The sequence below is a fragment of the Clupea harengus genome, chromosome 20, assembly GCF_900700415.2.
Source record: "Clupea harengus chromosome 20, Ch_v2.0.2, whole genome shotgun sequence".
Taxonomy (NCBI): domain Eukaryota; kingdom Metazoa; phylum Chordata; class Actinopteri; order Clupeiformes; family Clupeidae; genus Clupea; species Clupea harengus.
Window position 1 is genome coordinate 17610786 of NC_045171.1, and position 14409 is coordinate 17625194.

General features: G+C 46.5%; 1 protein-coding gene across 1 annotated transcript in view; it reads left to right on the top strand.

Annotated features, from left to right (window-relative positions):
• neurl1b (neuralized E3 ubiquitin protein ligase 1B) overlaps positions 1–14381 on the top strand; it is a 20569-nt gene extending 6188 nt beyond the window's left edge. Inside the window, exons 2-5 of the mRNA XM_012834446.3 lie at positions 3817–4389; positions 7680–8492; positions 11027–11152; positions 12049–14381. Coding sequence (XP_012689900.1) covers positions 3817–4389; positions 7680–8492; positions 11027–11152; positions 12049–12290 — 1754 coding nt within the window. The 3' untranslated portion in view covers positions 12291–14381. The remainder of the gene's footprint in view (positions 1–3816; positions 4390–7679; positions 8493–11026; positions 11153–12048) is intronic.
• Positions 14382–14409: the final 28 nt, after the last annotated feature.

The following is a 14409-nucleotide window of genomic DNA, read 5'->3' on the forward strand; positions in this document are numbered from 1 at the left end:
GGAAGAGCTTTCCAGTGTGCAGTCTATTTACATACAAGAGGGTAACCATTTCCTTCTATTTGTATTTTTGTTGAAACTATTAAACAACATTTTAATCAACCAGATTGAATTGTGTGTGTACTGAATGGAATCAAACCATAACAGTTACTAAATAAAAAGTTCATCATCAAGTTCCTGCTTCTGATGTGATCGAAAACCGAACATTCCAAAAGCATATCAAGCTCACTTAAAACCAAAGCACTCCCCTGCCACTCTTGCGCCTTGGTAGCCAATAAAGTATGACCAGAAATTTGTCCGCGCTAGCATTTGGTTTTTTAAATCTGCACAAATCTACACATGGTTCCAATATGGCAGCTAAACGGTCTCGCTAACTTCAAAACATAGGAATGTTTCGGACAGAAATTACAGTTGTTCTGAGTCCATACCACCATGCTTACATGTCCATAGAGAAGTCAGTAACAACCATAAGAAAAGCTCTGCATTCAAGACCACATACATGCGATCTAATTGTATTCATTTTGTGCAATGCTAGTGATGTTTTGCTTGCACTATAACCCTTTGCATGAGTATTTTGGACCTTCTTCTATCCTCAAACAGCATGTAACGATTGCCCTCGCCCTTGCCATTGTTGATTGAGACAGCCATACGTTTGACTCTGAATGCTAGACTTTTAAGATAAACTAGCACATGTGTTTTCATGCTATCGAGGTTTATGTTTCATGCAAGATGGTCCTGCCTTGATGGCTGCCCCTGGAACATTCCTACTGACTGATGAAAAGTTGCAGATGTGCTGCGAGGCGGAGGTATCTCCTCTGATTGCGGCATGACAGTTTACAGTGTAATTAGCGCTAATGCCTAATGAAGGAAATGGAGCACACAGTGTGTGATCATTGGCTTCCAAAAGACCAGAGCAGATTAGTTTGGTAAACATTCCTCACGGACACTTCTAAATACTGTATGTGTAAGGGAAGGAATGAGTGAATGTGGACGGAAACGGGTGGCTATGCATCAACTATGGCAGAGAAGAACTGAAACAACTAGAGGTGCATTTCGGTAAGAAAATGCGAAAGTGATTGCTCTGCAGCAGCAGTCTGCCATTGCATACAGTAACCTATGCAATTACATGGATTGCTAACACGTCACCATACAAAGGAAAGGTTTGACTTTCCAACCAGCTGTTGGATGAGCAATGAATATCATCTAACGAGGAGTCCTTGTGCTCTTGAAAGTTCACAATTTGACCTCTACTCAAGAGTATGCGAAGTGTGATTGCTCAGCAGTAGTATTACATTATACTTTCCACACTTTCCTGTATACCTTCCCCATTCAAGACCATTGATCCTCAGCAAACCACTAAAGACGTATACCTTCTCCATTCAAGACCATTGATCATCAGCAAACCACTAGAGACGTATACCTTCCCCATTCAAGACCATTGATTTGTATCACCTTTCCCACGGTCGACATTTCTGTATTGTAAATGTTTTATTCTAATATTTTGAGATACTGGATTTTTGATTTCCATGAGCTGTAAGCCGTAATCATCCAGATTAAAACAAAAAAGGCTTGAAACATGCCACTTTATGTGTAATGATTCTAGAAAATCACTTTCACTGTCCTTTTTGAATTAAATGACAGAAAAAAATTACTTTTCCACGACATTCAACGTTCTTGAGATGCACCTGTATACACATGTTTCTGTCTATCACTTAATATCTAAATTAGATCTTAGTTTACAAACAGTAGAAATGCCAGAGGCGGTGATTTGACCAGACAACAACCTACAACTGCAACAGTAAAAATCCACTGTTAATGTCTGAGCTCTCTTTTCTGTCGGCTCCCCATATAAGCATTTCTCATCGTTACTATGATAAACACAGGCCACTGCGCGGCGGACACATAAACCAGATAACTGAGTATCTGGCACTTACACTGCACCGTATGTAATGTAAGTGTAAAATACTCGGAAAAGTTACTAAGTTTAGTTTTGTGTTTAAAAGTCAAATGTAAGCGTCTCCAGACCCATGGGGTGAGGTGAACTTGAAAGTGTGACTCAAAGAATTAATATGCTGGACATTATGGACCTTGCATAATTTCTCATGAACCCATTCTGACTCTGTACTTGGTGGCATTGCTCAAGGGTAGCCAATATTTCCCTGTCGGCATTGTCTGTTTCAGTTCCACTCCCACTGCCCGCCCCCTTAGGTCTCAACACAGATAATCACTGTTACTCCGAGGAGCAAAGGGAATTTCTATCATGCCATTGCTCCATGGCGTAGCGCATTGTTTATTGTTGCCCTTTCAAACGGAGGCCTCCTGATGGGGTTTTAAAAGATCTGATTTGCCCCTTGAGATTACCACAAGGCTGTAAAACAGATGAGTTGGAACATTAAATGAGACGCGGATGATAAGCTATTGCTCCTGGCTGGCTGCTCGTTGACTCAGAGCTGATCTTTAGATGACTTAGCCTGCGTCTTAGCACTTAGCCCTTGATAGAGAGAAAACAAACACCATATGATAAGTATGTACAATACCTAGCATGCTTCACATCATTATTGTTTACACGAGTAGTCATTGCAAAACACAGAGATCAAATGACCTTTTCAGTTCATCCAAATATGTGATTATTATGAAAGATGTGAGAGAAACACTGAAATACGACTCTTGGAAGGGATGGGAGAACAAACACTCCACTGTCTCCTGAGAGCTTATTTGTCTAAAGTTGTATTCATAGCACTGTTGAGAAACATGTTTTTGGACTCTGAGGTTAACTGTCTGTCCGTCATATCTAAGAATGACAGATGTCCTGTTGTTGGCTTTAGTTCTTTTTCTGGCCTGGGGGGTGCAAGGGGTAGGGGGCAGGTGGCTGTGGGTATATGTGGTCACGCCCCCATGGGGAGTCTCAGGCTACTTTCGTCACCCAGCTGGAAGCGTCCTGGAACTTGCCACTTTTCCAGGGGTACAGCGCCATCCCCAGCAGAATCCAGGGTGAAGGCTGAGTACTTCCTCATGTATATTTCTGCAGCAACCCACTGGGGTTGATGGGAAGTATATTTACACAGAGTTCAGCAGGGCGAGAGTATGAGTGAGAAAGAGGAAGAGGAGGAGGAGAATGAGAGGAGGAGAGATGAAGGACAGTGTGGGAACAAGTTTCAGTTTTTTCTTTGTCATTTTTTTTTTATCAGTACCAGTTAGTCTGGATGTTATTCCCAAGGTTGACAGCATGTCTTGCTGTGAGGTGGTGTGGGAAAGGAAACTGCTTTTTTACCAGATGAATCAGCAATCTGGACTTAATCAAACTTAACAAGGCCTGTTGTATTTATCCCAAGTGAATGCTGTGGAGATGAGGGCCAAATCCTACTTCTCCAGTTTTTCAGGATGTGGTTGAAATGAAACTGTCCGTGTCAGCAATATGAGTATCGTGTGAAAAACTGATATCAAATGAAGTGTTAAGTTCATGGTACCAGTGACAAGCAGGGCTGGGCATTATATTGAAGAGGTATTTTAAAACTTGCCAATACTAAAGAAATGGTCATGGATCTATTGCCGCTGTGGTAGACTTAAGAAATGGGCTTGCTATGTATTTTAGGCAGAATGGCCAAGCCCCAGTGAGGACTATATGTATAGTTAGGAATATATATATATATATATATTATGTATAAAATCACTGTTCAAGGAACAGCCCTATAGTTTTGTTTAGAGCTGTCCTGTGGACACCTATACAGTCTGATTGTCTTTGTGTGTTAATTTTCAAATAAATCAGCTTTGTTTTGTGGTTGTCTCTCCCTTATCCCCCACCACCCTCTCCCCTCTCAGATGCAAACCTGCAGTACCGTCCGGTGGTCAGCCGCCAGTACTACACGTTACCGGGCAACGGCCAGGAGCGACGCACATCGGCGCCGCCAGCCTCGCTGGCCCCGGAGCCCCCTCGCTTCCACCCGCAGGCCAAGGGCAAGAACATCCGGCTGGACGCGCAGCTGCGGCGCGCCACGCGCAAGAACAGCTTCTGCAACGGCATCACCTTCAGCCAGCGGCCCGTGCGCCTCTACGAGAAGGTGCGCCTGCGGCTGTCCGGCGTGCACAGCGGCTGGAGCGGCGCGCTGCGCTTCGGCTTCACCTGCCTCGACCCCGGCGAACTCTCCTCCTCCGACATCCCCAAGTACGCCTGCCCTGACCTGGTGACGCGGCCCGGATACTGGGCGAAGGCCCTGCCCGAGCGTCTGGCCCTGAGGGACAATGTCCTGGCCTTCTGGGCCGACCGGCATGGCAGGGTATTCTACAGCATCAACGAGGGCGAGCCCATCCTGTTCCACTGCGGGCTAAGCATCGGTTGCCCCCTGTGGGCGATTATCGATATCTATGGTATTACGCAGGAGGTCACGCTGCTGGGTGAGTAAAGCACGCCAAGGGCCTGTATTTCACACTGTGCCACTGCTCTATGGTTTCATCCCTGTAAATCAGTTCCAAAACACAGCCACCTATTCATGTGTGTTGCGTTATGCATAATGATTCATTTCTGTCTTCTTTTTAAGTCACTTACACTTAGTATGAACTATATGAAACATAAACTATATTTAAACTATATTATAGTACTAAATTACAGTATACTAAATTATAGCGTGAAATGCAAGAACCCATCTGCCATAAATATATAATAGAGGCATTATCACCCACAAATGTCTTACCCTCCATAACAACAAGTTATGATGAATGCCCAGAATGTTGTCAGAATTTCTGTTGCACTCTTGGAACCGTTGGAGGGCAAAACTACTCTCTATAAAAAGCCTGTGCTTCCTAAACCTTTCCACACAAAGAAGCCTTTATTGGCTAAAAGGGCTCTTCACTGCTCAAATGGATTTGAAACTGAGAACTAAAGAATGCTTGAATAGAGGGCTCTAAATGGCACTCTATTTTTCTAAGAGTATACTTTGTAATACTTCGTGCCTGTTATATAGCAGTGCTTGTTTTTTAACCTGAAGATACTGTCATTAGTAATGTAATGAATGGTTAGTAGATGAAATAGGCTCAGGTGGCAAAGCAATATGAAGAGCTCATAATCTCAGAGGAAAGCTAAAAAAAGAGTCGCTAGAGGCCTTTTACAGTGTGATGTTAGCCATTTTGTAACTCCAAAGCCAAATGGATGCACCCACTCCCTTTAGGGTCCTGCCCAGTGTCCCTCCTCTGCATGTTTGTTACCTTGACGAGGACACATGACTGACAGGTAGATCATTGCCTTGATGGCGTGGGTGTCTCCTGATCAGGTCAGGTCATCTTCTAGGGTTGAGCTACAGTCAGAGACTGATTTCATTGGACTGGATAGATAGTGATCAGAGTTTTAGGAGGATTTCATCCATAGTCTTTTTTTTAACGGTACTCCACATGGATGGGAAAAGTATTTGTACTCCATTGTATGACATTGAGTGGAACTGAGCTGAATTGATTCGAACTGAAACAGGTTGAGCTGACCATAGGTGCTTGAAAGATTTTCGAAACGAAGTGTAGCTCCTCGCTTCCTCTCAGTGAGTGGCGAGTGCTGGATTCCTGCTCCACACGTGCTCTACATTCCCTGCCAGGCCCTGGTTGTGATGGCCAAATGAGATCTGCTACGGAAAGGAACGCGTGGGCCTGAAGACTGCTCCTGCGAGTCCTGTGTGACCCGCTGTTGGTGCCTGAAATATCGCCTGGGTGTGTGACGCCTACCCCCTCTGGGCAGCTAAAAGCGGCCGTTGAGGAGGAGGGGAGCGGTGTATTTAGGTCGCGGCGATAAAAGCATTGTGCGCCACGTGATTTAGTGCAGGTGGTGGGGGAACGTAAACAGCCACCTCGCGCGGCCGCCGTGATGTGTCCCAGAGGACGAGGGGGGGATGGCAGGCGCCATCGGGGAGAAAGAGAGAGTGTGTCATTTCCCAGATGTGCTCCATCCCTGGCCCGCTCCCTCCAGGGCCTCCGTGAGGGCATAGGAGGGGCGGCAGGAGAGGCGCCGGAGCCTGCTGAGGAGGAGTGTGTGTGTGTGAGATATGTCAGTGTGTGTGTGTGTGTGTGTGTGCGTATGTGTGTGTGTATGTGTGTGTGGGAGGCAGGGGGTGAGTATGTCACACTGTGTGTGTGCGTGTGTGCGTGTGTATGTGTGTGTGAGTATGTCAGTGTGTGTGCGTGTGTGCAAGAGAGGTGCTGTATCCTGCTGATGGGTGGTAGAGAGGCACAATGGACGCTATCTGCGATTCCCCAGTGCTCTGTATCTGCTCGGCTACTAAATCACCGACTCGGGGTGTGTGTGAGAGTGCCACTGTGTATATGCATGTATGTGACTGTGTGTGTATGTATATATATATGAGTGTGTCACTTTGTAAGTTTGTGTGTGTGTGTGTGTCTGTGTGTGTGTGTGTGTGTGTGTTACTGTGACTGTGTGTGTCTGTTACTGTGACTGTGTGTGTCTGTGTTACTGTGACTGTGTGTCTGTGTGGTGTGTGGGCGGCAACGTGTTTATGTGTGTATGAGTGTATGTGAGGGGAGATCAGAGCCATACTGGCAGTTCAGATAATGACAACCTGAAGATGAGTCAGTGACCTCTCTATCTCTCTTTCTCTCTGTCTCTCTCTCTCGCTCCCTTTATCTGTCTCCCTCACTCCAATTCTCTCCCTCTGTCTTTCTCCGAGTCACCGCAGCTTGTGTTTATCTTCTGACTGACAGGAGCATTGACCATATTTGGTAATAACTGCCATAACCCTCCCCGCCTTGAGCTCCCAGATGAAGCCAAAGTTCTCCAGTATCCCAGGGGGCCACGCTGCAGCAAGCGCCCCTAAGGTGGCCTCTGTCTGGGCCTGAGGCAGCAGCAGTGGCGTTAAGCTGCTTCAGTTTTATCGAGGCCTGGCAGTGTTTGAGCGCTGTATGCATAAACACTGAGCCAGTAATTTAGTGTGTTTGCCATGCAGGACGCAGAGGAGTTGTCGAAAAGAGGATAACAAAAACAAAATATAATGTTCCGTTCGGCAACCGGACGCTGATGAATGGGGGCTCTTAAGAAGTTCGGCAAGGGAAGTGACATCTGCGTCAGCAGAGATTAGCCAATCAGAGGACGTGCGTGATTAGTGGGTACTGAACTGAGGGTCGGCCACAGTGTGACACATTAGCTGTGGTGGTAACCATGTAACCATGTGTAACCATGGTGCCTCATCTCATTCCGCTTGCCTAATTGGATTTGGCAAGTGTCACCATGAGACAAGATGACAAATTGCCTGTATATGCAAGCAAATGTGAAGAAAGGGTCTGTGTCAGCTGCGCAATTTCAATTTAGTTTCCATGTTATGGTTCAGTGTCTCTTTTTTACATCTTTGAATGTTAAACCTTGGTGTCTTAAGTTACACAGCCACAGAACCTCAGTCCCTGTTAAGACAGGTTGCCATTTTGAAGAAATTACACGTTCTGACATTTCACAGGATTATTTCGGAAGCATTTCTCATTATCTAAAGTTCATGAGATTCTTCTGCTCTCTCTTTCTCACTATACATCTATCTACCTACAGCATCTATCTATCTCAATTCATTTCAACCTCCTTCACTGGCATGGCAATTAATGCAGTGGTATTGCCAAAGCATTAAGCAACTTCTCTCTCTCTCTCTCTCCCTCCCCCCCCCCCCCCCCCCCTCTCTCTCTCTCTTTCTCCTGTTCTGTTTCTCCAGAGAGTACGTTTGCCGAGAGTGTTGGTGCCAGCTGTCTGAGCGCGGTGCGTCTGAGCGCCTACCTGCCGCAGAGCAGCCACGACTCGGCCAACTACAGCAACAACCAGCTGGAGAGCAGCCAGGCGGCAGCTGCCAAGATGGCCACCCTGCAGCTGGGCCCCTACAATCAGCTCATCCCCTGCTGTTCTTCATCGCCCTCTTCCTCCTCCGCCCTCAACAACCCTACCTCTTCCTCTGCCAACCCCTCTGCCGCTGTGTCCACCACCCCTCCGCCTCTGACCCTCTCCTCAGCCGGGCCGAGGCTGATGGCGCCGCCGTCCTCCCCTCGCGGCCGCACCTCCCCGTTGGACTCGGACCTCCACTTCCACCCGGTGCGCGGTTCGGACGTGGTGCTGTCGGCCGACCGCACGGCCGCCTGCGTGCACTTCCTGGACGGCAGCCGCACGCTGGTGTTCAGCGACCGGCCGCTGCGGCCCGGCGAGACGCTCTACGTGGAGGTGGGCCACCTGGGTCTGCCCTACCTGGGCACGCTGCTCTTCGGCATGACCTCCTGCGACCCCGCCGGCCTGCAGGCTTGCGACCTGCCCTCCGACCCCAACCTGCTGCTGGACCGAAAGGAGTACTGGGTGGTGTACCGCGGCTTCCCCATGCCCTGCTCCGGAGACGTGCTCAGCTTCTGCCTGCTGCCCAACGGGGAGGTGCACCACGGGGTGAACGGAGGCGCCCGCGGCAGGCTGCTGTGTGTGGACTCCTCCCAGCCGCTCTGGGCCTTCTTCACCCTCCACGGGGCCGTCAACCGTCTCAGGATCCTGGGTGAGTAAAGGGTGGGTCTGAGGGGGGCGGGGGGTGGGTTAGAGGTTTTCACGCAGCAATCAACCGACTCAAAGCCCTGGTGTAGTCCAAATCATCTGCATTCATGCAACGTGGACATGGACGTGCACGTCTCCAAAGTATGCTGCTGTGTAAGCTTTCCGCTGTTGCAGACGCCTCTCAGCACACAAGCTCGATCAATCAGACATACGGCCTAAAAATCAGATGATCGCTTGACATAAAGTCAATCTACACCAAAGACTGGTGTTGCTTTTTGTATTTAAAAAGCCTATAGTTTTCTCTGCTGTTCCTCTACCTCAATAGCCACCTAGCTTAAATTCTATTGCTGTCCATTCCACAGACACGGTTACACACACTGTACTGTACTAGGCCTCAGGACCCTGAGGGAGGAAAGTTGAAAGTGTCAGGTGGTTGCCGGGGACGTCAAGGACAAGACTAAACAGAGGGTCTGTTCTATGTCGTGGGTCCATGTTTGCCAGGGCTTCTTACGACTACAGTAGTTCCTCCCGTGTCTGAAGTAAGCATGCAAAGACAGACTCTGCCAATCCATGATAATTAGAGCACAAGGGTCAAGGTCGCTTTTGTTGTGTAGCGAGAAAAGAAAATGTCTTGAATTGGAGGAAATAAAGGACAAACATGTCAGAGTAAAACACCCCTGAGGAACAACGCCTCCACAGATCCAACCCCTCCACTACTGTGTAGTCACTCCAACTGGCCCTTGTGCCAGATGTTCTTATTATCTCCGCCAAGGAGCTTAGGCTTTCACTTTGGGTTGACTGTCAGCAGGATTAGGCAAACACTAACAGGCTGATTTTCGTGAAACTTGGTGGAGGAGAGGTGGAGCATGGGCCAAGAAAGAACCCTTTACATTTTGGAGTGGATCCAGATCAAGGACTGGATCCAAGATTAGTTCTTTCACTTTCTGTAACATTGCAAGATTGGCTATTTGGCTTTGTGTCTCCACTCTCAGAGTGCTCTTCTAGTTGCTGCTGTTGCTGTGTGTTAATCAGGCATTCAAATACATGATCTGCCAGTTAACAATGATTGTAGAACGAGGTTGAGATCGTGGTCATAGTCACTCTTACTGTTTTAGAAAATGTTGTGAATTAGAGCAATTACCATATAAAGGACGACTAAGCATCAAAACAACACAGCTAATAAACACACACACACACACACACACACATAAAAACAGCTTTCAGTTGAGTAGTTATATTGAACACATGAAGGACAAGGTATGCTTCAATAAAACACAGCTAATAAGCACACCACACACATGCACACACATATACAGAGAGAGAGAGAGAGAGAGAGAGAGAGAGAGAGCTATTCCACCCCAAATGCCCAATGTTTGCTTTCTTAATTATATATCCTAATATTACTGCTGGTGACATGGTATCCATGCAACAGTATCTATTCCTCCCTGTAAAACAAAGCAGAAATGGCCACCATGTGGATTGCTGAACTTGCGGCGAAGAACGTCAGGCATTTTAAGCTCTTTGCTGCGCCTGACTGCTTATGGCGCTGCTCGTGTGGACCGTCGCTGAGCCACATCTCGGCCTAAATGGCCTCGGCTCGGGGATGAACACGGAGGAACAGCTGCTCTAATTGGTGTCTCAGGCCAGTCGCATCTGTGTCACAGTCACTGGGCTGTCAGTCACACCTATGTCACAGTCACTGGGCTGTCAGTCCGGGTGAAAAGGTGTCGGAAAACTTGCACTTGGGAAAGTCCAGCACGGGGTGTTTTTCAGCGGTGGTTAGAAAAAAGTGGAAGTTGTTGAGCTGGTATTTCCTCCTTTTGGGGTTTTCTTTGGCTGATCTGTTGGTGATGTATGAAGCAATGAAGAACACAACACAACAATACATATTCATTTTTTGTTTATCAGTATATTTTTTCCCCCACTGATTTGTACTTAATCAACCAAAATATTCCCAGACGTGGCCGTTGTTCAAGTCAGTTGTTTCCATGGGAATCCTTCATTCCAGAGAGATGTTTATTATATGGTCTTTCCAACTCTGACATTTTGTTGAAAAAGCAAAGAAAATGTCTGCTAGCGTGCTTGGCCCCTGAGTCTGTCTGCCTTGACTTTATTTTGGGCCGTGACTTCCCTGGCTCATGGGATCACTCCCACATAATCCCTCTCTCTCTCTCTCTCTCTCTCTCTCTCTCTCTCTCTCACCACTCTGCTGGACTCTGGGATCAGGCGCGTCGCCGCTGGCCAGAGCTCTAAAGACGTATTATCAAGCCTCATTATGTAACTCATCTCTGAGGACCTCGGCATGAAAAAGTCCCTCAAGTTAGAGCACAGATTCAAAGAATGGCAGGAAGTAAAGCAGGATTTCGGCCTTTTCTGTGTTATCGTCATGATAAGTTTCTAGTCTCCAGTTCGGTCAGTGAAAGTATAGCATCTTCTAAGCACTCAGACGGAAAGCTTCAGAACCCCTCACAAGATGAGTCACAACTCATCAGAGGTTTTTTATTAACAACACAGGACATGATCTGTCTTTCTGAACAGGCACTCTGCAGGCCAGCCCTCCCCTCAGCTCTCCCTCCATCTCCCAGAGCAGCTCGCCTGACGACAGCGACTCAGACCTGGCCTTCAGTGTCAACCGCTCCTCCTCTGCCTCGGAGTCTTCTCTGGGTGAGTCCCCCGCCTCTGGATGTGCCAAACTCCTGGCTTAATCTCCAAAGAACACACCCTCAGAGGTTCAACTCAAAGCTCAACTGTAGCGTCAAACGTGTGCAGCACATGCAGCACAGACGCGGTTGTGCGCTTGGTTGTTTTCAAAGTATACTAGTTTTACTCAGAGCCATCTGACTAGGTGGAACTTATAGATCATATACGTATGAGTATGCTGTGCCTGTGCACTTAATCACAATACTCTGCAGCATGGAACATATTTAGCAGCAGAGGCTTCTCTGTGTGGGAAAAGGCTATATGTGACACCTTCAGCCTTTTTTTAATCATACATTTGATCTGATTGTCTTAGGTGACACTGATGAGGAAAGGATGAGAGGGAAAAAAAAAACACTTCCCAGTTCTGAGATATTAATTTATATTTACATAATTATAATTAGGCCTAGAAACATACTGTTTTGGATTTATATATATTTGACTTACTTACATTACATTTATCTTGTGTGTCCTAGAGGTTGTTGATGTAGAATCTGTACTGCCTTAAAGGTGAACTGGAGCAGGTTAGGTAGGTTAGAGGGGGTTGGTTCATTGGTGACGGATATGCCAAAGGTAACATGTAGTGATGCAAGGGCAAGTTTTACAACAGCAAGCCAATGCAGGTACAATACAGCAAGTGGATGTGTAGGCTTTTCAGTCACCTAAACATCCGGTCCTAGACAAATGTACGTATGTATTACAGTTCGTTTTTACTAAGTTTCACCCAGGAGGTAAAATGCCATGGTAAAATGCCCTGGGAGTGTAGTCCTCCAGAATGAATTCACTGCATTTGACACAACTACATTCAGCTCTTTCAATAAGATGATTAGATAGATGATTGTTGTATTCTCTCTCGTTTCCAGTCACGGCCCCCAGCTCCCCCCTGAGCCCCCCTGTCTCCCCCACCCTCCCCTCCCCAGAGAGCGTCATCAAGACTGGCGAGTGCACCGTGTGCTTCGACCAGGAGGTGGACACGGTCATCTACACCTGTGGCCACATGTGCCTGTGCCACGAGTGCGGCCTGAAGCTGAAGAAGCAGATCAATGCCTGCTGTCCCATCTGCAGGAGGCCCATCAAGGACGTCATCAAGACGTACCGCCCGTAACCCAGCAGGGTCGGCCTGGGGGTGGGTTGGCTTACGAACAAGAGGGGGTCCAATCCAACCCCACCACCACTTGGCTAATGACTCTATGGATTCATGGAGTAGCCCCCCCCCAAACATCCACAACCACTATCCTGATTCTCTTACGGAGAGAACTGCTTTGTGGCGATCATGGTGGTGATGTTTAATGGACAGAGCTGATTGTGGTGAGGAACTGTTGTGTAGCTTGCCCAGCGAGCAGCAGGGGAAAAACAAGCCAAGAGGACCCGGAGTGAGGAGTCTTTACCCAGGAAAAAAAAAACAAATGTGTTTCAGTGCCTTTGATCTTGGAACATTGTCCTCGAAGCAGCACATAACTTCAAAAAAATGACAATCACCCCTTTTTTTCTATGTTTCATGTATATATTTTCTGTTGTCTCTTTCTTTCTTTCCTTTAAAGACAATGGTTGAATGGACGTAGGATGATATGAGAGAACCAAACCAAAAGGGGATCGGTCCAGGGAATGTTAAACGCTGGAACAACCTTTACTCTGAGGTCTAAAGGCTTCTTTGGCAGATGGAGGTAGAGCACCACCAGTGGGGCAGGATAAAGGCTGCCATGTTGTTTGCACTTTTGACTAGTTTGACGTAGAAGTGGAACACTAATGGCAAATGAGAAAGCCGGGTCCCGGTTATGGTTTTAATATAAATATGATTATGTATTCAATTAAATGATTGTGTTAACCAATCTGTACATGTATGTTTCAAATTGTATGACTGTAAAATATATGTTCATTTATCTGTTATCATAATTCTCTATTTTCTGACTATAAAGACGACTGCTGCACTCATTTCAGATTGCTATTTCTCTGCATCGGCAGGAATCCATAACTACCATCTCGTACAAACTTCAGACAGCATCAGCAGGAATCCATAACTACCATCTCGTACAAACTTCAGACAGCATCAGCCAGCTGCCTTAGCCTCTCAGCATGAAGGATCAAGCTAATTTAGCCGTAGAAGCTGGTTCCATTTATCAGGGGCTTGAGAGACATTCGTCATTTGCTGTTAGGTGGTCATGCTCAAATAAAGCCGTACAAGGTTCCTACGCACAAACTACTGAAAGAGGCTTTCTCAGAGATAGTTGTGAGCAAGTTTTGTGTAGGAAACCGTGTACATGTGTCTCCTACAGGTTTAAATTTCAGATTGGTGCCTTAGCAGACAAAAGAAATTGCACTACCTTTCACAACCCCTTTTTTTCCAGGCAAAACTGTGTTGTGTGTGAGGTGAAGAAGAAAGATGGTGGCAGTACTTCACCTACACACAAGATATTGAACTTGAGAGAACAAAAACCTGGATAACTGCACCAGTTGGCCACTTAGAACTTCAACGCTGAAATACAATCATCCTCAGCTATTCTCTCATAGGTGCTCAAATGGTGATATTTGTCACAAGCTCAATACAACACTAACTCCTCACTGTTGAGTTCAACCACTCAGCATATAAGAAGGTTCACCTAATTTCTTCCCACTGCATTCCTGCTAAACTGGGATAATGAGCCAGCTTGTTTATGGCTGTAAATTCAAGATCCGCTGGCCTTGAAAACTGGTAATTCTGCATTAGGTGTGATCTCATTATTTGATTTCTTCAGTGAATTCGTAGGCATGTACTTACCTTCTGTATGGATGTGTAAATTCCAGTTTGTTTTCCTGAGAACAATTTCTTTCACCCAAGGCTTTTGCACCCATCTTCAAATGTTAGAAAAGAAATTACCTAATACACAACCAAAGCTGCTGTACAAACAAACACATTCTCAGGACGGGGTTGACAAGTAAACCTTATCAATTGTGAATGTAAATCTTGTCTTGTTGTATGCTTGTAAAAATAAACATGTTTCCAAATGTTAGCCGCAGTTTTGAAGGTGCGAGATTGCGGTTCGTGCAAATGAACGCTAGAGGTCAGCCTTTGCTAAGTGGTTCTCTCTGTGTCCTTTTTGCCTCTGTCCGCTGTACAGTCAAACTCTACTATGGTTCCGTTTTTGCCGTTGCTTGTAGTGTTTGTACATTTGAATATACTTGGCCATTACACATTAAATATCCTGTGTGTTCCCTTTGAGGATGTGTTCGTGTTTCGGCATAGGCCT